Source organism: Carettochelys insculpta, chromosome 2 (assembly GCF_033958435.1).
Source record: "Carettochelys insculpta isolate YL-2023 chromosome 2, ASM3395843v1, whole genome shotgun sequence".
Classification (NCBI taxonomy): domain Eukaryota; kingdom Metazoa; phylum Chordata; order Testudines; family Carettochelyidae; genus Carettochelys; species Carettochelys insculpta.
The window spans coordinates 186,768,190-186,791,189 of NC_134138.1; the positions used below are offsets into that span (position 1 = coordinate 186,768,190).

General features: G+C 46.6%; 1 protein-coding gene across 2 annotated transcripts in view; it reads right to left on the reverse strand.

Annotated features, from left to right (window-relative positions):
* The window catches only part of SEPTIN7 (septin 7), a 123,056-nt gene that overhangs the window by 57,865 nt on the left and 42,191 nt on the right, over nucleotides 1-23,000 (reverse strand). For both annotated transcript variants that reach the window (XM_074988102.1, XM_074988101.1), the window contains exon 3: nucleotides 15,131-15,237. In XM_074988102.1, coding sequence (XP_074844203.1) covers nucleotides 15,131-15,237 — 107 coding nt within the window. The remainder of the gene's footprint in view (nucleotides 1-15,130; nucleotides 15,238-23,000) is intronic.

The window sequence follows — 23,000 nt, forward strand, 5'->3', positions numbered from 1 at the left end:
GGGTTCCATTCCATGCACCCTCACATAACCCAGATTTCGTGTAAGTGGCAGTCCAGCTTTTTCCCCAGCAAAACACAGGTTCTGCAGCAGGGAAGCAGTGGAAAGTAAGTCCTGGGGTGGGGGGGCAGCTGGGGAAAGTTAAGCCTGGTGGTGAGTTGGGGCTGTGTGTGTGTGGGGGGAATAAGGCTGGGGTGGGTTAGGGTTGCAGAGGGGAGAGGGGTGGAGTTAAGCTGGAGCTTTGTGCGAGGTGGTGAGTCAGAGCCCTTCTTGGGCGGTGACCCAGGACGCAGTGGGAGGTTGAACCAGAGACAGAGCCAAAGCCAGGCACGGGTGATGAGATGGCAGGGAGGGTGAACGGGGTGTTGGGTTGAATTGGAGCCGCACGTGGGAGTTTAAACCGGGGCAGGAGGATGGAAATGGGGCTGCATGCGAGAGGTTTGAACTGGAGCTGTGCATGGGGGGTTTAAACCGGAGCAGGGAATGGAGGGTGAACTGGAGCCAGAGCCACGTGCAGGTGGTGAGCCAGTGGGGGGTTGAACTGGGGCTGCACATGAGGTGCTGAGGGGGCTGAACCAGAGTCACGCACAGGGGATTTAAACTGAGGCAGGAGTATGGAAAGGGGGCCACATGTGAGGGGTTTGAATTGGAGCTGTGTGTGGGAGGTTTAAAACCAGGGCTGGCGGTGGAGGGTGAACAGGAGCCACGCACAAGGGGTGGTGGTGAGGCAGAGCCAGAGGTGGGGTTGGCAGGTTAGCCAGGATTGCATGTGGGTGGTGAGCCAGTAGGGGGTGTTGAAGGGCGACCAAGGAGGTTGAGCTGGAGTCGTGCCTGAGGGGTGGTGAGCTAAAGCCAGAGGCAGGGGTGGGGGGTGAGCAAGAGCTATGTGCGGGTGGTGAGTAGAGCTGGGGCAGGGGGCTGAGCTGGGGCTGTGCAGAGCCAGTGGGGTTGAGCCAGGGTGGGGAGGAGCAAGTTAAGCGCAACTGGAAATCGCACTCTAGTGTTTACAACAGGAATCAGGGTCAGTCGTGTAAGAGCAGGGTCGCATACTCTGAGTTCACGTACTCTGAGACCTTACTGCATACAATCTTTGAATGGTCAGGATAGCCGTGGCTGTGACGGTTGACTGTGCGCTCCAATGAATTCCAGAGCCTGAGTAGGATGGATTGTAGAGACTTTGCAGAGTTTATATGAAAGCCCAGAATGAATAGGGAGTGCATGGTGACATGCACCATGTGTCACACTTTGGGAAGCGATGGTCCCTTTATGAGGCAGTTGTCCAGGTAAGGGAAGACTATGACCCTTTGACAACAAAGATAAGCTACCACCACGGCCAATGTTTTGGAAAACCCCTGTGGCACTGTGGACAGGTTGAATGGGAGGACCCAATATTGGAAGTGGGAGTGTCCTACTGTGAAATTGAGGAAGCATCTGTGAACCAGATGGATGGTGCTATGGAAATACATAGTCTGTAGGTCAAGGGCTGAGAGCCCCTACTCTTCTGAGCAAGGAAGTATGTGGAAGAGAACCCCCGGCCCCAGAATTCCTTCAGGACAGGCTTGACTGCCCACAAGCTGAAGAGGTGTTGGACCTCCTGGTCAAGGAGATTCTCATGAGAGGGGTCCCTGAAGAGGGATGGGGTAGAGAGACAGGTAGAAGGCATAGGAGGCGAAGGGGATGGAGCATCCTTGTGCCACCAGTTCAAAGGCCCATCTTTCTGTGATGATGGCCTCCCACTGATGCAGAAAGGCATGGAGATAGTGATGGAATGGTTGTGTGGTGCCCTGTAGGAAACAATGGATCAGGGCCTTGACCACACCCTCAAAACTGCTGTTTGGAGGGTTGAGAGTGTGACACCAAGGGCTGTTGGCTTTCATGTTGCCTGCCTAACAGCAGCGCTGTGCTCTGTGCCTCTGTTGTTGCTGTTGGAATTGGGGTTGCAGCTGGGACTGAAGGTACTAGTCCTGTGGGTGTTGGAATGGGGAGTACCAAATCCTTTTGGCTGGGGGTGCATTCATCCCTAAGATGCTTAGTGTCATCCTGGAATCTTTCATGCAATGGAAGACATTGTCAGTCTTATCAGCAAAGAGGTGTTGATAGTCTAATGGGAGGTTTTCAGCCTTGTGTTGGAACTCTTTCAGCACCCCTGAGGGGATAAGCCAGGAGCTGCGGCACATGACTACTGCCAAGATGTGTGCCAATGTGTAAGTTATATCCATGGCTGACTGTACAGCTATGCTGGCGATGGTATGGCCCTCTATAATGATGCTCGACAGTGTCTGGTGCTGGTGTTCAGGTAGCACCAAGACGAGATCCTGAAGTTTAGAACAGTTTTGGAAGTTGTAATCTGCCAGCATGCCTGTATAATTGACAGCATGGAGGAGAAGAGTGCCAAAGGAATACGCTTTCTGGCCCATAATGCCGCATTTTTTGCTCTCTTTGTCCTGAGGCACAGATTGGAAGGTCTGTGTTTTGCTATGGACTGCACTCACTACCAGCAAGTTAGGGGATGGATAAGTAAACAGGAACTCAGAGTTCTTGGGTTCAACAAAATATTTCTTGTTGGCCCACTTGCTGGTAAGGACTGTGGATGCTGGGGTTTGCCACAGGGTTGTTGCCAGGTCCAAGATGGCCTCATCCATAGGCAACACCACCCTGGAGGATGTTAGGGGGTGTACTGTGCGCAGGAGCCCATACTAGTTTACCAGGACTTCTGAGTGTCCTTGTCCAAAGACTGTGCCACACGACAAAAAAGGTCCTGGAATAACTGGGCATCATTGGTGGAAGGAGGTGACAAGGAGAGCACCGCATCATCTGGTGGTGAGGAAGATAGGTGCAGAGGGGAGGACACTGGTCCTTCCCCTTCTGAGAATGACCCGTTGGTGCTGGGGTACACCGATAGAAGAAACTGTAAAGTGAATGTTTATGGTGAAGGTAGGTGCAATTAAAACATGGAGGACAGCGCCAACTGGATACACTGGTGCCATACTGGTTCATGCCATGAGGGCCATTGTTCCGAATGGAACAACAGTGGTGGTGTGCAAACCATGGAGGTGGCAGTGTCCGCAACTGGTGGGGCATCCTGTTACAGGTGCACAGGCCTAGAGTGTTGGAAGGAAAAAACATTGCTGCTGTCAGATCTGACACCCAGCATCAGAGGTCTAGCCTTAGAAGTGAATGACAACACCAAATGGTGGGACAGGCACAGTGAAGTTGGCGGCCGTGGTGATGACTGGTGCTGATGAGGTGGTGTCTTTGCAGGTTGACTGGTCAGTACTAGTACTGGCGCTGGGTCTCTTGGTGCCCATTGCTGTGGTGCGGAGGGTGGGGATGATGTACCATGCTTGTGGTGGTGCCGTGCCACATCCCCTGGTGTTTCAGAATGGGGATGCATATCTGCTCTGGACTTGCATGAAGCACTAGGTTGCAATGAGTGCGAGTAACGCTGTTTCTGACAGGTGTGGCAGGAGGGGCAAACACTGGGGTCGTCTGCCTTGCCTTAGCCAACAGTGGACTTGCTGATGCCATGGGTGTCACCAGTGCCATTGATACTGATGAAGTCAACACCGTGTGCTTTCATTTCGGTAGGGAATGCACCCATTTGGCTGGTGCCAGAAGGGACAGCTCCAGGGAGCCCACAATAGCTCTCTCCTCCGGCACGGCCTGTACAGATGGCTTTGGAGACCAGGAATGGGCAGGAGAGGGAACCAGTATGATAACAGGAGACCCTTTGGAGACTGGGAAATGCTTGGCATCTTCACCCTTGCCTGCAGCCTTAACTACTGACTTGTCTAGGGCCAGTGGCCACAAGGAATTTTTGTGCCGTCTGTTAGCCCATCATGTCTACTAGCCTGATCTTTCTGGGCTCTTCCTACGAGGCTGGAGCAGTGAACGTTTGTAAAGGACCTACTTTGCGCTGGTGGCCTTCTCCAAGGCACTTAATGCAGGATGCATGGCTGTTCCACATAGGCCTGGCACCCTTGCGTGTGGTGCACTGCTTGAATCCTGGGGAATCTGACATGGCAGTGATGCAGTACACTAACTCTATTCACTAGCTAAGATTTTTTTTTTTTTTAAAGATAGAACACAAGACAGGGTAAAGAACATGGACTGTGGTAACAGCTAACAAACTACGAACTAACAAAATACTCTTTGAACTATTTTGCAGAGACTAGCAAGGCTCTGTCTGCAGCCAAAGACAACAGAAAAGACTGAGGAGCCCACGCCATGTGCACACTCCAGAGAGCATGAGGAAGCACTTCTGCCCATGTGCGGGAAACCACAGCTATGGAAGAATCTCTGAGCGCCAGTGCGAGGACACACCAACATCCAGTGGGAAGCACACATAGGGACACTACTAGAAGAAACACCGAGCTTTTACTGAACATTTTGTAACACAATTTTGCTATTTAGGGTACAAAGCATGTCAGTAATACAAAGCTGTTTTGTACATATACATAGCTAACTGCAGAACACAGTGAAATCACACCTGAAGTAAGTGACGAGACATTGCAACCATTGACCATGGAATCCAATTTAAAGTGAGACACTACCAAATGGATAAAACAAACAAACAAATAAAAATAGATCTAGAAGACAGCCTCTGCTGAAACAAAGGAGAAAAATGGTACAAAAGTCTTCCAAACACAAGACAATGAAGACCATTCAAACAAAGGGCAAAGAAAGCATAGTAGTTGAAGATTCAATGCTTAACTCTTAAGAATGATTTTCAGCCTCTTCAAGAATGAAAAAATCAGAAAAGGTATGAATTAATTTATATAATACACAATCATCTCTACATCTGAATCGTATTGGTTACAAAAAGGATACATTTTAGATTTTGGACACCTTCACTTACGCCTAATCATAAAAAAAAAAATTCACTGGCATGGATAGCCTTAATTACAAGCACAAACAGTAATGCTTGCAACCCTACATAGATTCAGAATGTGTGGTCTGATACCCTGACAAATGGATCAAGAGAAGAGGTACACAAGCCTGGATTCCCCCATCTTGCCCTCCAAAGGTTGAACCAGACAAAGTCCAATCACCAAGTCCTTGCTTAGGATCTTGCACACTGTACTACTATGAAATTGGCTCTGGATTACTTGGGATTTTTCTTCAGAACATTTAAAATATTCTGCAACATGAAAAAATCAGCAATCACCCTTCATCCTGAGTTTTCTGCTGCTTACAAAGAGTGGCGTTTGTTTATAAGGGGAGTCTCTCATTCCCTTCCAATACTGAAAACGATTTTTAAACTAAAATCTTGATGTTTAGCAAAGATCTTTGCAAACATGATGGGTGGCCCTAACAATATCCATAGTGCTATTCTCCAAATCCACTTCTGCAGCAGCCCATACCTATGCAAAAGTAAGCCACACACTTATTACAAGTATATAAGGCTTTCAAGTTTTACTTGGAAATTGTATCTTTGTACACTTTGCCTTATATAATCTTCTGAACTTCGGAATACCCGTTTTAAAATACAGGTGGGATAGTCAAATCTTGTCTTCTACAGTACAGTATCTTACTTTTGTTAGTGTCAATTACAATCAATATTAAGAACCTGTATCTTGCAGCCTGTTATTTTTCTTTTGTGAACTAAGTGAATGTGCGTGTCCATAAATGGTCAAAATATCAGAATGCAGATACATCTGGAACAGATCCAGACAACAACTGTAAACTAGTGTCATTCACATTTAGAATCCAACTGTATCCTATCAACTGGTTTTACAAGTATTCCCAAGAGATTCATGGAAAACAAATTAGTTCAAGTTCTGGAATCTAAAACTTCTTAGCAAATTCATTCTAAATGGCCATTTTCCCACGCACTTTAGTTAAGCAGGTCAGATTTGTCTATTTTACATTATTACACTGGATCCTAAAATTGAATACGAGTCTCAGTCCCACTACAGTCGATGCTTGTTTGCAGAACTATTTTGTAAGAGCAACTGCTGTTGCTGTTGTCCCCTGGGAACGCTTTCCCTACTGTGAATTGTCAACACTTCCATAATAGCCACACTAATGAGCATATTACTTTTTCTATGTCACAAATCATTTAAAATAATCGATCATCAAAAATTTCATGTGGAACTGCTTACTTTATAGCATTCTCTGAATTCACCCACTTGAAATCAATTCTGTATAATTATTGAAACGCACTGCCTAAGTCTTTACTGATGTAACTTGCAAGTGGAAAGTGGAAATTTTGTTTTTGTTAGTTAACTTATAAGAATCCTTAGAAAAAAAGAGAAGTTACTCACCGTAGTAACGGTGGTTCTTCGAGATGTGTCCCCGTGGGTGCTCCACAATAGGTGTCGGGCTTGCCCGGCGCCGCAGATCGGATCTTCCAAGCAGTTTCTGCCGGACCGCGCATGTGCCGGCGCGCGCCACTCCCTTGCGCGCTCCTGGCCATGTGCGCGATCCGGTCCCCGCCAGTTCCTCGACCAACCGCCTCGGGTGCCCCTGCAAAACACTAACAGAGATCCGAAGAGGGGAGGATGGGCAGGTAGTGAAGCACCCACGGGGACACATCTCGAAGAACCACCGTTACTACAGTGAGTAACTTCTCTTTCTTCTTCGAGTGTCCCCGTGGGTGCTCCACAATAGGTGACTACCCAGCAGTAACCCAAGATAGGAGGTGGGTAATCGGATTATGTGCAGCTTGTCCCCGAGAGGACCGCTGTAGAGAGACGGGTATCCTCTTGGAATACCTTGTGAAGGGCGTAATGTTTGGCGAAGGTGTCGTAGGATGACCAGGTCGCTGCTCTGCAAATGTCTTTTAACGCAATGCCCTTGAAAAAGGCTGTTGATGCCGCCACCGCCCTAGTGGAATGAGCCCTGGGAGTGGCCGATAAAGGAGTCTTTTTCAGCTCGTAGCACATTTTTATGCAGGATACAATGTGCTTTGAGATTCTCTGCGAGGAGAGACCTTCTCCTTTCGATTTGGGAGCGAGGGAGACTAGGAGTCTATCCGTTTTCCGGAAGGACTTGGTCCTGTCTACGTAGAAGGCTAGCGCCCTCCTCACGTCCAGGAGGTGTAGGCGCGCCTCTTCGTTGGAGTTATGAGGCTTTGGATAAAAAAGGGTAGAACAATAGGTTCGTTAATGTGAAACTCGGAAGAAACTTTGGGAACAAAGGCTGGATGCAGCCGTATGGTTACCGCCTCCTTGGAAAAAACAGTGCAGGGTGGCGTTGCCATGACTGCCGCGAGCTCGCTCACCCTACGAGCTGACGTAATTGCAAGAAGAAAGGTCGTCTTTATTGTAAGGAGGCGGAGGGGGACCGTGGCCAAGGGCTCGAACGGTGGTCCCATTAGCGTGGTAAGCACCAGGTCCAAGTTCCACGAAGGTGGAATCGGTTTCCGAGGGGGGTATAGGTTTACCAACCCTTTGAGGAACCTGGTAACCATAGGGTGGGCGAACACTGTGTGCCCTTCCTCCTCGTGTCTGAACGCCGAGATGGCGGCAAGGTGGACCTTCAACGAGGATAGCAAGAGTCCTCCTCTCTTGAGGTCCAGTAAATACTCTAGTATTGTAGGTGTAGGCACCAAAAGGGGGGTCAGCTGTTTGGTAGAACACCAAGCCGTGAAGCGAGTCCATTTCTGCTTGTAGGTCTTCCTGGTGGAAGTCGTCCTGCTACTTTCTAGGACTTGCTGTACTTCCACTGTGCATGTGCTCTCTAGGGAGCTGAGCCATGGATTAACCACGCTTGCAGTCGCAGGCTTTGCGGGTGCACTATGGACCCCTGGGCTTGCGTGAGCAGATCCGGCGCCACCGGAAGAGGCATCGGTGGACGGTCCGACATGCGCAGGAGCAGGGGGAACCACTGTTGTCGATCCCACGTTGGGACTATCAGGATCATCCGGGCCCTTTCCCTCCTGGCTTTCTGCAAGACTTCGTGGATCAGCACTGTGGGAGGAAACGCATAAAGCAGGGGTCCCCTCCACGGGATCGCGAATGCGTCCCCCAGGGATCCCCATCCCAGTCCTGCCCTGGAGCAGAATCGTGGGCACTTCTTGTTGTGCTGAGTGGCAAACAGGTCTATCTGGGGAAAACCCCATGCGTGGAAGATCGGCCGTAGCAGATCGGGACGGATCTGCCACTCGTGCGTGAGCGCAAAACGCCTGCTCAGCTGGTCTGCCTTCACATTGTGCGCACCTGGCAAGTATGAGGCTTTCAAGAGTATATTGTTGGCGATGCACCAGTTCCATAAGCGGATTACTTCCGCGCAAAAGGCACGGGATCGAGCTCCTCCTTGCCTGTTTATATAAAACATGGTGGAGGTATTGTCTGTACTGATCCCGACGACTTTGCCTTGTATGTGGTCTCGAAAGTGTCTGCAGGCGTTGAACACTGCTCTGAGCTCCAGTATATTTATGTGTAGTGACTGTTCCGTGGATGACCACAGTCCTTGAGTCACTTCTTCGCCCATGTGCGCTCCCCACCCTATGAGGGAGGCATCTGTAGTGAGAAAAACCGATACTTGCGGCTGGTGGAAGGGTACCCCTGTTAGCAGGTTCCTGGGGTTTACCCACCATTGCAGGGATTTGCGCACCCCCGCTGTGGGCGACACCACCCTGTGAACGGTGTGTACTGCCGGTTTGTATACACTCGCCAGCCAGTGCTGCATGCTGCGCATGTGTAACCTGGCGTTCTGTACTACGAACGTCGCCGCTGCCATGTGGCCCAGCAGCTGTAAGCACGTCAAGACCAGCACCGTAGGGCTGAAGGTGATGACCTGCACGAGGGAGCCGATGGCCCGAAAGCGAGCCTCTGGTAGATATACTCTCGCTGTAACCAAGTTTATGCGAGCCCCTATGAACTCTATGTCCTGTGTGGGGTCTATTTTTGATTTTGCCAGATTGATAACCAGGCCGAGTGAAGAGAACGTGTTTGCTGTGACGCGTATCATGCGCAGAAACTCCCCCTTTGAGGCCCCTTTGAGCAGGCAGTCATCCAGATACGGGAAAATAAATACCCCGTCTGTGCAGGTAGGCTGACACCACTGCCAAGGTCTTGGTGAAGACTCTGGGGGCCGAGGAGAGGCCAAACGGTAGGACCTTGTATTGGAAGTGTTCGTTGCCTACCATGAACCGGAGGAATCGCCGGTGAGCCGGATGGATAGTTATGTGGAAGTATGCGTCTTGTAAATCGAGGGCTGTGAACCAGTCTCCATCGTCCAGTGCTGTAAGGATGGAGGCGATTGTGATCATCCGAAAACGTTGCTTGCGCAGGTACCGGTTGAGGCCGCGAAGGTCTAAGATGGGCCTGCAGCCTCCTGTCTTTTTCTCCGTGAGGAAGTACCTGGAGTAGAACCCTTTCCCTTGCAGTTCCTCCGGCACTCTTTCCACTGCCCCTATGAGCATGAGATGGTCCACCTCCTGCCTGAGCCTCGCTACATGGGAGGCCTCCTGGAGGTGGGGCTTGGGTGGAGGTCGTGACGGTGGGAGCGACTGGAAGGGGATGGCGTATCCCGTGGCTATGATCTCCAGCACCCATTTGTCTGTGGTGATCCTTTGCCACTGGTCGTAGAATGGTCGGAGGCGATGGTGGAATAGTCGCTTCGGATGACCTTGTGCGATGGTAGTGATGGCGCAGCCCTGGATCTGTATGTCAAACTTGTGGCCTTTGGCCCTGCCCCGAGGACGCACGGCTCAGTTGTGAACGTCGCCTGGGAGTTCTGTACTGCTGGTGCTGTTGATGTCGCCCTTGCTCGTAACCCCTGTGGTACTGGGGGTGCTGTTGCTGGTACTGGTACCGTCTTTGTTGAGGGTAGTACCTTTTCTTTGTGTATGGAGGGGCGTAAATCCCCAGGGTCCTGAGTGTGGCTCTTGAATCTTTACTGGAATGAAGGACCGAGTCAGTTGATTCAGCAAACAGCTTCTGCGAGTCGAAGTGAAGGTCAACTATCTTTGCCTGCAGATCCCTCGGTATACCCAAAGTCTGGAGCCAGGACTCCCTTCGCATCACCACTGCCGTTGCTGTGGAACGTGCTGCTGTGTCCGCAACGTCCAGGGCGATCTGAACTCCCGTCCTCGAGGCCGCGTAGCCTTCTTGCACTATGGCCTTGAGCACCGGCTTTTTGTCCTCTGGAAGCGAATCCATGAGGGAGATTAACCTGGAATAGTTGTCGAAATTATGGTTTGCTAAGTGCGCTGCGTAATTTGCCATTCGCAACGTTAAGGTGGAGGAGGAGTAGACCTTTCTGCCGAACAGCTCTAGCTTCTTGGCATCTTTGTCTGTTCCTCCTGTCCTGAATTGAGATGTCTTTGATCTTTGTTGCGACGACTCCACCACCAAGGAATTTGGCTGTGGGTGGCTAAACAGGAACTCCATGCCCTTCGACGGCACGAAGTATTTCTTATCCGCTCTCTTTTGGACAGGTGGAATAGTCGCAGGGGTCTGCCATATCGTAGTGGCGGACTCTAAGATCGCTTCATCAAGCGGTATTGCTACTCTGGAGGAGGCCGGAGGTCTCAAATTTTTGAGGAGCTGATGGTGTTTCTCTTGCACCTCTGCTGTCTGGATGCCTTGCGTGAAGGCCACCCTCTTAAACAGCTCTTGAAACTGTTTGAGATCGTCCGGAGGATGGACGTCCCCCGGGGCCGTAGCCTCGTCCGGGGAGGAGAGCGAGGAACCGCTGGGGTACGTCTCTCTGGACCCTTCCGGTTCCTGCTGGTGATGGTACACCCTCTCACTAGAGGTTTGCGAGGGAAAATCTCGGGGTTCCATAACCAGTCCCCCCTGAGATGCTTGAGTCTCTGTCCCCGGTCGCGATTGCCCTCGGGGGTTTGAGATCGTCTGTGGGGATCTTTCCCTAGTAGATTGCCGATGGTGTCTATGCCCCGCGTGGTAGGGGCGACCATGGCAGTATAGGCACTGTTCTTGGGAAGGTGACCTAGACCACTCCCTTGGTGCATACCCTTTGCGTCTGGGGGAGAGAGATCGTCGAGACACTGGAGAGAGCGATTTTGCATAATAGTCCAGCGGTTCAAACCCCAGGAAGGGTGAAGGTGGTCCCAGCCAGGGTGAGGCTGGTTGCAAAAATGGAGAAGGGGGCTCCGGGTAGGCTAGGGGGGACCCCTGCCTTCTGGTTGGAGTCTGCAACATAAGCGGAGGGCTGTGAGAAAGCAACTCCACAGCCCTGTGCGGAGAGGGGCTGCAATGCCTCCTCTTGTGTGCAGCCTTCCCCCTCCCTTGAGGAGGTAACTCCGCCCCCTGACGTACAGGGGATCCCGGCCCCGTCCGCACCATGCTCGGCACGCTCGAGGGCGGTGCCGCACGTGCGGTGTCCTCCGGTGCCTGCAGGCTGTGTGCCTGCGCGCTCTGCACCGCCGGTTCCCCGGGGGTCGGTGCCGCTGCCTGCGGTGCCGCCGGTACCGGCGCTTGTTTAGCCGCCGCCCTGCCTGCGGTGCGGGGCGGCTGGCTGATTATCGGAGGCTGAGCCGCTTCCACGTGGCTCTCCGTGCCGCCGCCGATCAGCTGTTGCTGCGGCTGGGGGCTGCTCGCTCCTCCCTTCCCGCTCGCTGTTGCTGCCGGCAGGGATCGGGCTCGGGAGACTTTCCTCCGTTTTTGCGCTGATGGGGTGAGGGAGGCAGCTTTCCTTTTATGGGCCCCGGAGGGTCCCTCCTGCTGCGGCCGCTCCGGCACGTCTGGCTGGAGGGCCTTGTCGAAAAGCAGCATTTTAAGCCGCATCTCCCTGTCTCTCCTTGCTCTGGCTGTTAATTTAGCACAGAAGGAGCATTTCTGTGCAACATGGGACTCCCCAAGGCACCTTATGCATAGACTGTGCCCATCGGACGCTGGCATTGCCTCTCGGCAGGACTCACATTTTTTAAATCCCGAAGAGGACATTGTTGGTGAGTCTTTCAGTTGTTAAATGGGTACTTAGCACCTTCTCTGTGCTGTTTTCCCCTTCTGATGGCCTGCCGCAGCAGGAAGGCTGATGGCCCTATGCTCCTGGCCTCCGGCGCTTGTTACTGGGACTGGATTGAAGCTGTCCGCTTGTAGTTTGTTTGTTTTTTTTTTTGAAAAATAACAACCAGCTAACTTGCAGTAGCCTAAGTACTTGAAAAAACTTTAAAGAAAAACAGTTAAAGTCATTGAATACGCTACTTGGCCTTAGCCTAGTTCGGATTCCGTCTGCAGCCGACGGCGGTTAAGAGGAACTGGCGGGGACCGGATCGCGCACATGGCCAGGAGCGCGCAATGGAGCGGCGCGCGCCGGCGCATGCACGGTCCGGCAGAAACTGCTTGGAAGATCCGATCTGCGGTGCCGGGCAAGCCCGACACCTATTGTGGAGCACCCACAGGGACACTCGAAGAAGAACTTATTTTCCATTTTTAAAAACAGAACTATTACCATTAGCTTGCCTCACTGTCAAGCACTGCCAAACCTACCGTTCATACTACACAGTTAAACTTCTCTATTCTAACCACTGTAATGTCAAATCAATAAGTGGTTCTGAGGTGAAACAGAGGAGCAGCAACTATGAAGTGTTACTTCTAAAAATGTCTCAATTCGCATGAACACGAAGCAGCTCAGACATAGGTGGGAACGATAAGACTAACAGCCTATGAAAACACTATTTAATTTAACTCTGTCCCAAGAGCTCCCCATATACACATGAATACAGGATGCTAAGCTGAAGCCAAGTAGAATATTATATTAACAGACTGAGTGCTCTCTCTGCCCACTTTTAATATTTGAATTGAAACCACAATACATAGAACAATTAAGGACTATATCTACATTACAGTGATTTGTCAACAGACTTTTTGTTGGACGATATATTCCAACAAAACTTCTGTCAATCGCTCGTGGCCAAACTGCCAAGTGGATTGCAAGTGCGGTCCTCTCTGTTGACAGTGTGGCTGGATTGCCCAGCCACTCTATCAGCAAAGTGGCCAACTGGAAACACAGCAGACAGGGCTGCCTGGTGTTCCAGAAGCCCTGTATGTTGACAGAAGGCCCCCCGGAATGTCCAGACTGGCTTTCTGTTGACAGATCTCTGTCGGCATGGGCATTATTCCTCATGGGGAGCGGAGCTAGAGCTGTTGGCAAGACAGAAATGGGAATCTGGACACACTGCTCTTTTGCTGATAAAACCCTTCAGTGTACACATAGCCAATGTTACAAGTCAAATAATATTTTCCACTACTTGCCAAAATGACATTTGAATAAGATAGATGAAGTTTGTCAGAGGCTAGATTTTCCACTGAGAAGAGAATACTTGTTGATTTTTCAGCCATTGTAAGACAGCTGCACGTGAAAAAGCAGATTGCCAGATAAGAATAGCAATGGTCCCTGAACAGATGAATGCCCTTCATATGATTACAATATATATTATAATCCTTATGGGAACTGCTACGTCAAGCATATGAACAGAGACTCGAAGTTAAATGTGGTGAAGTGGTGAAGACAACTAATTACTTTCAAAGCATACCGACATCCAGTTTCCATGTGTGTTTCAATTTGTATGAACGTGAATCAGGTTAGAATCCTCTTTGACATAAAGCACTTGATTTCACTGAATTCTTACTGATGGAGTCAGAAAGAAGCCTAGTTTTCACATACAAGGTTAACAGATTTTAAGGCCAAAAGAGAGATTTTGATAATCCAGACTGACCACATGCACAAAAGGCCAAAAGTATCTCATCCAGTAATTTGTGCGCTTGATTCAGAAATTCTGTTTTGAGCGACAGCACATTTAAAATAATTTCCAGTCCTGATTTAAAGGCTTGATGTGATTGAGAATCCACCCTAGCTTTTTCCAGTCGTTAATTACCCTCACTGTTAAAAATATGCACCTATTTTAGTCTGAATGCAACAATGCAGTCTTTTCATTACCATTAAAAAGGCATCATGCTTTTTTACAGGCCTGTATCATGTTTTGTGCACTACATCTAAATTCTACAGCAAGTATCATGGCCCAACTCCGACATTTCAACACTAAATTATACAGCACTGTACCATTTTGGTGTAATAAAATGAAAGAGGAACAGAACTTCTTGAAACGTTTTATAAGAATAACTAATTTCACTTTGCCCATGATTATCATGTTAAGACAAATGCACGGGGGGTGGGGGGGATGAAGGAGGGTGGTACAAGAATGAGAAATGGACTCGGCTGGATGATTTTGAATCTGGAATGGGGAGGGGTCAGAAGACTGAACTTTTTATAAAGGCAACTAAAAACAAGAAAAGAATTCAAGACATTAAATCTGAAGAGTAATAAAAAACACAAACCTAAAGTGCTTGTGGATTTATATTGAAAAAGCTATCCATTTACAAAGCAATACCTTCACTTCTACAAAAGGTTCCTGTCTCTGAACAGGAACAACTAGAATGCCTGCTGGATCAGGAAGTACAGTGAGATTGGTGGCCACCTGTAGGATGGTAGAGGAATTTAGCCACATCGCTGGCAATGTTGGCAACTACACAATATAAAAGAGTTTACAATAAATCAAACTGTGTATATAAAATAAGGAAAAATAAGAATGTGAACAAGCGCACTGTACAAGCTAGGTTTCTCTGGGACACTGACTTCAAAACCAGAGGAGACTGGGGGTGGGGGAGAGCAGGATGGTATGGACACGACAGCCACTTGCCTGGTCACAGCCCCGGGAAGGTTTGGAACAGCCTCACTCAGCATCTCCCTGCCCTTGCTCTACCTCTACTCCTTCTCCACTCCTTCCCTGAGGTGGCCCAGGGGACTAGCAAGGTCAGAGGGCCAGCACTGGCAGCAGGAGTTCCCTTCCCCGTGCACTCACCAGCAGCTAGGAGGGGGAAAGCCCAGCCACGCGGTCCCAGCTTGCGCTGCTCTCTGGCCATGCTGCTCCACTTCTGGGGAGTGATGGGGTGATCTTGCCCTCTCCCATGAAACAGCACAGCTAGAGAGTCATGTGAGCTGGGGCAGCCTTGCTGTGCTTTCTCCCCTTCCTGCAGCAAGTGTGTGTGTGTGTGTGAGAGAGAAAGGTCGGGGAGGTGCCCCACTGGCTGCCAGCCAGCCCCTCCCATCTTGAGTGATGCCCCCTGCATTGTTACCCTCAATCCCATTCAAAACACTATCTTAAACTATTGTCAGTTTGCAAATTACAAAGAACAAGCTACAGTTTTTCCACACATACCTGTACAGTCTTTTTAATTCTGTGCGAAGGGCCTGGGTATTCTGGGGAATACAAGTCTGTTAAGAATAATGAGTTGATTAAAGTTGATTTTCCCAATCCAGATTCACCTAGAAGAAATGGTAAAATATTAGTTAGTAAAATTAGAATGATCAAACATAGTACACACTTTTTATAATCTCACATTTTAAATTGTCTTAAAATTTGGTACGTAAAAAACCATTCCTAGCTTTGATCACGTTTCCATGGGAATAGACAACAGCTACTTCACACTGCAAACCGAGACCTTCACTGTTAAGTTTACAAGCATGTTCTTTTCACAGAGAATCCCAGAACAGTTAAGTGCTGAATGCACTTAGCCACTGTTCCTGCCCCGGTTCTGCCCTCGTCATAAGATACACAAACAAGACATTGCCATGTGAAGTTTTACACAGGCTACCTATACAGTAGTGTACTTATGGAACTAAAGTTTTAGGCAATAGTTTTATTGCAACAAAGTATTGCTACATTGTCTTAGCTCCTGTAGTAGTAGTAAGCCTCTTCCGCTCCTACATCATGGAGCGCAGGCCATTCACAACTATTCACTGGTGTCCTCTGCCTTGGGCAATTTTTTCCAGTTCTGACAAAGTGTATTTCACCTTTTTAGCATCTGCCTCCAAGTCTCTACCCCAGGTGTTTCTTGGGTGCCCTCCTTTCCTTTTTTCTTGTGGATTCCAACTTAAGGCTTGCCTTTTGATGTTTATGTTTGGTTTTCTAAGGATATGTCCAATCCCTTGTACAGACCCTTAGCCCCTGTGGGTCTCAGTAATTAGATGTACATGATTTGCATGAGAATTATTTTTGTAATTCACTTGTGACAATAATCCTGGCATTACTAACATATTTATACAAGTAACTGCCAAAGCAATCCAAATAAAGATATAACGCCAATAAAAGCAGGGTAATGAGGTATATCAAACACAGCTAAAGAATTAAAACACATCACTCATGAACTATTACAATATTCACTCACTGATGTGAACAGCAAAAATAATGTTCGCCAGGTTTGCAATTTGTTTCAAGTCTTGGTACGCTGCATTACTCAACGAGGGACTGAAGCAAAGGTGATGACAGTGAAATTTGCACCTAACCCTATGAAGACTGGATAGAAACCAACGGTGACATTTTCTTTAAGGGAGGAAGAACCAACTGCGCTGTGTGTGGGTTGTTTTTGTTTTTGTTTTAAAAACAGGCAGGAAACTCAGATTCAGACTCCAAGACTTGGGGCCCTTTCCTGGCATCTGGCCACCAGCAGGATGGGGAGCCCCAAGCCTCAGACTGGATCTGATAAGTTGGGGTTCATTCAGCTCATGGGCTTTGCCAGAAGGTATGGGGGGCAGGAAGCAGCTCCACCGCTTGCTGCTGTTCCCTCAAGCAAGCAAAGGGGAGAGGGAAACAGCATTAGCAGTGCTTTCTGGAGGCTTTATCCTGCCACTCTGATTGGCTGGAATTCTGGGCAATGTGAGCAGTGGAGGGCAGTGCCTGACAGATGGGGGGAGAGCCATGTGCTACACAGGTAAGCAGCCCCCATCACTGAGATGCTGTGCCCCCAGGCAGCTCCTGTGCCCCCCCCACCCAGACCCCATCCCACCCCTTCCTGCACCCTCCTTGCTACCCTTCTCACACTGCATCTACGCCCTCCCGTCCAGACCCCTCATCCCAACCCTGACCCCTCCTTCTTAGACCCTGTATCCCCAAACCCTCCTGCACCCCCTCCCACCCACATCCCCATTCCTCTCCTGAATCCCTTCCTCGTCAGACCCCCCAAGTTCCCAGACCGCTCTTAACACCCTCCCTCCCAGACTCCACACCCAAAGCCTACTTACTGGCACACCCTTACACACTGAAACCCTTATTTTTGGCCCCAGCTAGGCTTTAGGGCTCCTGTGTGAGGGGAATGTCTCCCTTACTGTTTTTCAGTCAGGGTCCACATCATGGCAGTTTTTCTTTTGTTTGTAATTTTGTGTGTGCACGTGCTTCTCACTTGTGTGACCTCCAACTGATTTGTCTGTGGTCAGTGACCCAAAAAAGGTTCCCTACCCCTACTGTACAATAGCTACTAGTTGATTTACAATGCCATCCCACAAAACTTTCAGTATAAATGACTCTCGGCAAAAAAACAAACAAACAAAAAAAAAAAAAAACCTAGAATACGGCAAGTAAATGAATATGAAAATCAAACTAAAAGCTTACATAATTTCTTATTTCACTTATGAACTTATCTGCACATCAAATTAGACAAGTCTGACTGGAGTAGCCAGAGTTCATTATCTTAAACTAACCCAAGTGACGGCCTTTCCTTCACAGAGTAGTGATGTATGCTATGGAGATGAGATTTCTAAAAGTGCACTTTCATGTTGTGCATTAGCTGATCCATATAGTCAAGGGGCAGTTGACAGGCCAACTGCAATCCAAATTCCAACTGCCAGCCACTTTTGACTGCACGCTGATTTTATCTTTTTAAAAGTATTTTCTCTGGAGTCTGCACCTTGACAACAAATAACTGAACAGCAATGGAACACACTCTACTGGTGTGCACTAAAGGTTCCCTAGGGTGCAGTAAAATACAGTAGATTGTGTTCCTGGACTATCACATGTAAGTCAAATTTTGGGCAACTCGGGGAAGCTGTGAACCAGGCAGCAGCCTGGCTCCTGGGACTGGCAGGGAGCTGCAAACCAGAGGGCAGCCTGGCTCCCAGCTCCCCTCCTTGTGGGAGCTGGGAAACCGACCAGCACTGCTGCCTGGTCCTCTGCTCGATGCTACTCACAACTTCGACTTGCGTTAATCCAAGCAACATGTAAGCTGAAATCGCATAAATATGGGTTTTATCTTAGCATTGTGGGAAAGAGCACTGAGTTAGAGCACACCAAAGACTCTACAGTAGATGAGCAGGCTCTAACATGGACCAATTAACCTCCAACACTTTAGTGCCTTTCAGAAATCACAACCCCTAGGAGGTCACATTATCCCACCATGTAGACAAGCCACACGAACTACAGATTGGCTACACTGAATCTACATGTTGTGCTACACAGTGACTGGATTAACAGTTGGGGAGTTATAACTGAGCTGCTGCATCTGAGCTCAGAGTAAGTGATGTTTTAATAAAGCTTAAGCTAGCAGATCCATCAGCGGCTTCAATGTGATCAGTTAGTTAAACTCTGGGCACTACTGAGAATTCTAGCTGCTCCTTCCCTACTTTACCAAAAACAGTTTCAGTACACCTTGGAATTGTATTCACTCTCGCTTCTTTTCCTGAAAGCCAGTCTTGGTCCAGTTTCAAGTAAAACTGAGAGCAGAACATTTGTTATAGCCACTCACTGTTTACTACTGGATCAGTGCTACTCATTTTTTTCAATAACTGATGCCATAAATTCAATGTCACATTTGAGAAAGATCCAGTTCTGCATACAGAAGTGAGCCCAACTTAAATCTGACAAAGACTTCAGTGGGCTACAAATACCTCAATCACCACAGTTATAGTAACCCAAGAGAATTCAGGTCAGTACAGCTTAGACCTCCTCTGAGGATTATTATGGAACAAATGCATCTTAGGGGAGAGGGAGAAGGGGAAGAGGGCCTTACGCAGTTTAATTTATACTCACTGACTTTACTGGATTCACCTTAAACTTTGAGGCTGTGTCTACATTAGCACTGCGCTCTCAAAAGAGGAATGCAAATGAAGAATTCAAAAATACAAATTAGGTGCAGATTTACATATCTGGCACCTCATTTGCATATTATCCTGTCAAAAGAGCTTCTTTTGAAAGAAAAAAGGCAGTGTAGATGTGGCTCTTTTGGAAGTAAACCCCATTTTCGAAAGAACCTTATTCCTAAAAAACTTAGCATGGGTTACAATCGCATCTACCTTGTCAAGGGAACCAGATCACTAAGTGATATATCATTAACCACACTCCAATGTGTCATCTATAAACTATTTGCAAATTCACTTTTTAACAAGATCACTAGTATTAGTGTCAAAGAACTGAATGAATACCACAGATCCCACTAGAAATTCAGTTAATTCTCCACAAATATTGAGATCTATCAGATAACCAGTTTTACCCACGGATATACACTATACTGATTTGGTATGGCATTACCAGCTGCACAGTTGGGAATCTATCCTTAAAATTCTAACACGTGAATAACATTAAAAAATTGCTTTCCCAGTTCCAAGTGGTATGATTGGCTAGGAACTACTCATTTGCATCAAAATGGTATTCTGGTTTGTTTTGGAAAGCAATGGACTCTAAGCTTCTATAATCAAAATGTCAAAAAGTCTTTTAAAAAGGTATAAATTAAATATTTCTACTAAAAATAGTAACAATTTGAAACATATTACCTATTGCAGAATTTCACATTTTCTAACATTAAACTACCGGGAATAAATCTGAGTAGGAATGCTACAGGCTGAAGTTATACTCATTTTCCACAGTATGCGCAATTTTATTAAAGCATATCACACTGAGCACAGAACTGTATCTAGATCTGAGTTTTAGATTTTCAGTAAAGTACTCTAAAGTTACACAGCTGGTAGGAACAGCTCACTTTCATAAATCTTTCCTCAAACCTGTAGAGCAGATAATTTTGCTGAATGGATTTCGCAGTTTTGTTATGGTCTATATTTGGTGCCATAATGAAGCAATTAAAATATGCTTTCTGCTAATGCTTATTTAAAATCTGCCTTTTTTGGGGCGGGGGGAGGGGGCAAGTGTCACTGTATTTTTTCTCTCTCTTTTCTTTTTTTAAATTTTGGATGATTTTTAATCAGACAAGCTTTTATATAAAAGAGAGATTCCCATTAATATAAAACTGGAACTTACAAGCCATAGGAAAGTCAAAAATACAAGGCTGTCAGACAGTATAAAAATAATGTATTTCATGTGTTTTCATCCTTATACAACTCATTGTACATATATGCACACAGTGCCTGCAGCAGTAAGGCAAGTCTTGATGTCCTGAATAATGGCTCTGAGGCCCCTGCAGCACACAGCAGAGAGTTCTGCACAAGAATGAAGCTTCATGCACAGGTAAAAATTCAGTGGCAGACTATACACTATTTTTGGTGTAGGTACTTAAGTACAGTACATGAGAAACTGAAAAGACTGAGAAGGTACTTGAAGGTAAGACAAATCAAACCATCACAGAGAGGTGGCAAATGGTGCTACAGTAAGTAAAGTAAGTCACTATGGGTGACAAGGATAAGGCTGTGACTCTTTCCATTCCAAGACTTATTTTTGAACCTCTGAGCAAAGACTTGTTTTCACAAACACATTTTAAAAGACATGTGAATACTTATATTGATGTCTGTGCACTGGTATATTTGAGTAAAATAATCTGAATTTAAATAATCTGACTACAAACGACAAGTGATCAGGTCACTGCCACATTCTAGAAGAGCTTCTCCCATGAATATATTTGGTAGGTCTGTAGTTCCAAATAGAACTCAGAATCTTGTAAAAAAATGTCTTGCAGGGTTTTAGATTAATGTTCTATAACATGTATTAAAGAGGTAACAACAATCTAAACCTCCATTTAGTGATCTTTCTTCTTAAATTAACCACTTCATGGAAATCACATTGACTGGAGCCAGGATTCCATGAACAATTTCCAAGTACAACAAAACAGTAAGGAAGCCTATGGAAGCAAGACGAATTTTGCTTTTCCCTTAGGGCACTCATGTTGCCAACACTGAGGTTCAGTCATTCAGTGCACACTGAACAGTTCAATCAACCTCTTCCAGAGCGCAAAACTTAACTTCAAAGCAATGCTGCTGTTAGACACTTGGAAGTCACTGTGACCGTAAATACCATTTTAAATAATTCAGAGACTCCATGAAGTGGTGGGTGTTGGTTAGAGAACTTTTGTCACTAGTCATTATAACATATTAAAACCAGATATTGCTCTCTCCATAGTAAAGTTTGTGGGGGGGAACCACTTTCATTCCTGAAACCAATTTTGACACATACTGCACCAAACTAATCAATCAGCCTGAGGTTTTGTAGATGTAATCTTATGCTGGAATAGAATACATTATGGAACAGCTGAGGGAAGACAGACAAAGCTCTGGCATATAAAAACTTCAGAAAAAATGAAACTGACTAGAATACCAATCATACTCATGTTCTATGAAGAAATTGGGACATTATAAACTTGACACTTTCTCTACCACTGTTGCAATGCAGGGATGCCTAGGGGCCCCAGTCAGGACTGGGCCTTGTGATACACATTCTTCATACTTAAGACATGAAAACTCAACCTTTCAAAGAAATGTGGAATCCTAGCAGTGTCTACTTCAAGAGTTAGGTTGGATTAATGATGTTGCTTGAGGGTGCGGATTTTTTTTAGCACTGTCAGCTCAACCTAAATTTAGTGTAGTTTTGGTTTAAGACATGCAATGAGGAACACTGGAACAAATGACAGAGTACCGAGTTGGTTGTTACACCTCAGAGAGTAGCACTGCTTATCTTAGTATGTAATTATGCTAAAGTTAAATGATCCAACAGAAAATTAATTGGAATATTTTGGAAAAAGGGTTTAGGCAAGACTCAAATTTCAGCAAAATGTCTTCCCCTCCGCTACATTACATTAACATTATAAAGTACAACCACCACTCTTTTGACCTCTCTAAAAACCCTTCCAAATATATACTTGCCTTAGAACTAAATCCTAATGCTATAAAGCTTCCTTTAAATGTACACATTAATTCCATGTAAGCTATCTTTTGAATCTGAACTGAGAGTTTCATGCACACACTTAACATTTACTTCAGTTAAACATTAACCTTGATTTTCTGCTACATTAGAAAACATTTCTACTGGCTAGAAACAAGTTTTTTCATTTTGGAACTAAAGTTGCACTTCAGATGTAGTCTCAGTGGTGTAGTTGTGTTAGTTTGTTGCTTCACAAAAAACAGCAGTCCTGTAGCACCTTAGAGGCTAACAAAGTTACTAGCTGAAGAGCTTCCTGGGCTAAGAACCACTTCCTCAGATTTAGGAGTGGACCAATGGTTCGCAACCTTTTCACTGGTGTGGCCTCCCAATATCCCCACAAAACCATTAGCAGACCTCCAATTACCCTCACAAACTGTTCATGGACCACCATTAAAGCCAATTCTAGCTGCTATGTACACTTCATTAAATGAAAAAAGGAAACCACAACACAGCTTTTCAGACAGCAATTAACAACATTATTGGAAGATATTTAATCTAAAAATAATTGGTTGTAACTATCCACTCCACAGCTTTTATTTTACAGTAATGTTTCCAAAAGTGTGGTACACATACCACAAGCGGTATGTGAACGGATTTCAGGGAGCATACGGAAGAAAATAAATTACTACAAATCGGGAAATAAGCACTGGGATGGCACTTGGAGAGAAGGATGATGTCCCAAAAGGAGCACACAAATGTTTTAAGTGTGTGAAACACTGTTTTACAGTGTAAACTCCTATCACCACCCTTGACAGCTTCTATGTGCCAAGTTTTTCGAAACAGCTGCTTGCTAAATGCAAGACACTTAAAAGCGTGCTCTCAAAAACTGAAGAGCAGTCAATCTAAAAATTCCGTGTCCCTTTAAATCCCATATGTACATTACTATCAAGGCTGAATTTCAACTCCTATATTTACATTCCTTCTATGGTCCCAATCACAATACAGAGTTGGCTGAATTTTCAAAAGATACACAATGATTCTGCAAGAAGCTTTACCAAAGTAGGGGTTTCAGAACATACCCAATTTGCTGAGAGTCACACAAATGCTACCATATGGAAGTAAATAAACTTGTGAAAGTGAAAACAAGAAAAAAAATATAGCTGCTTCAAGTCAGTAA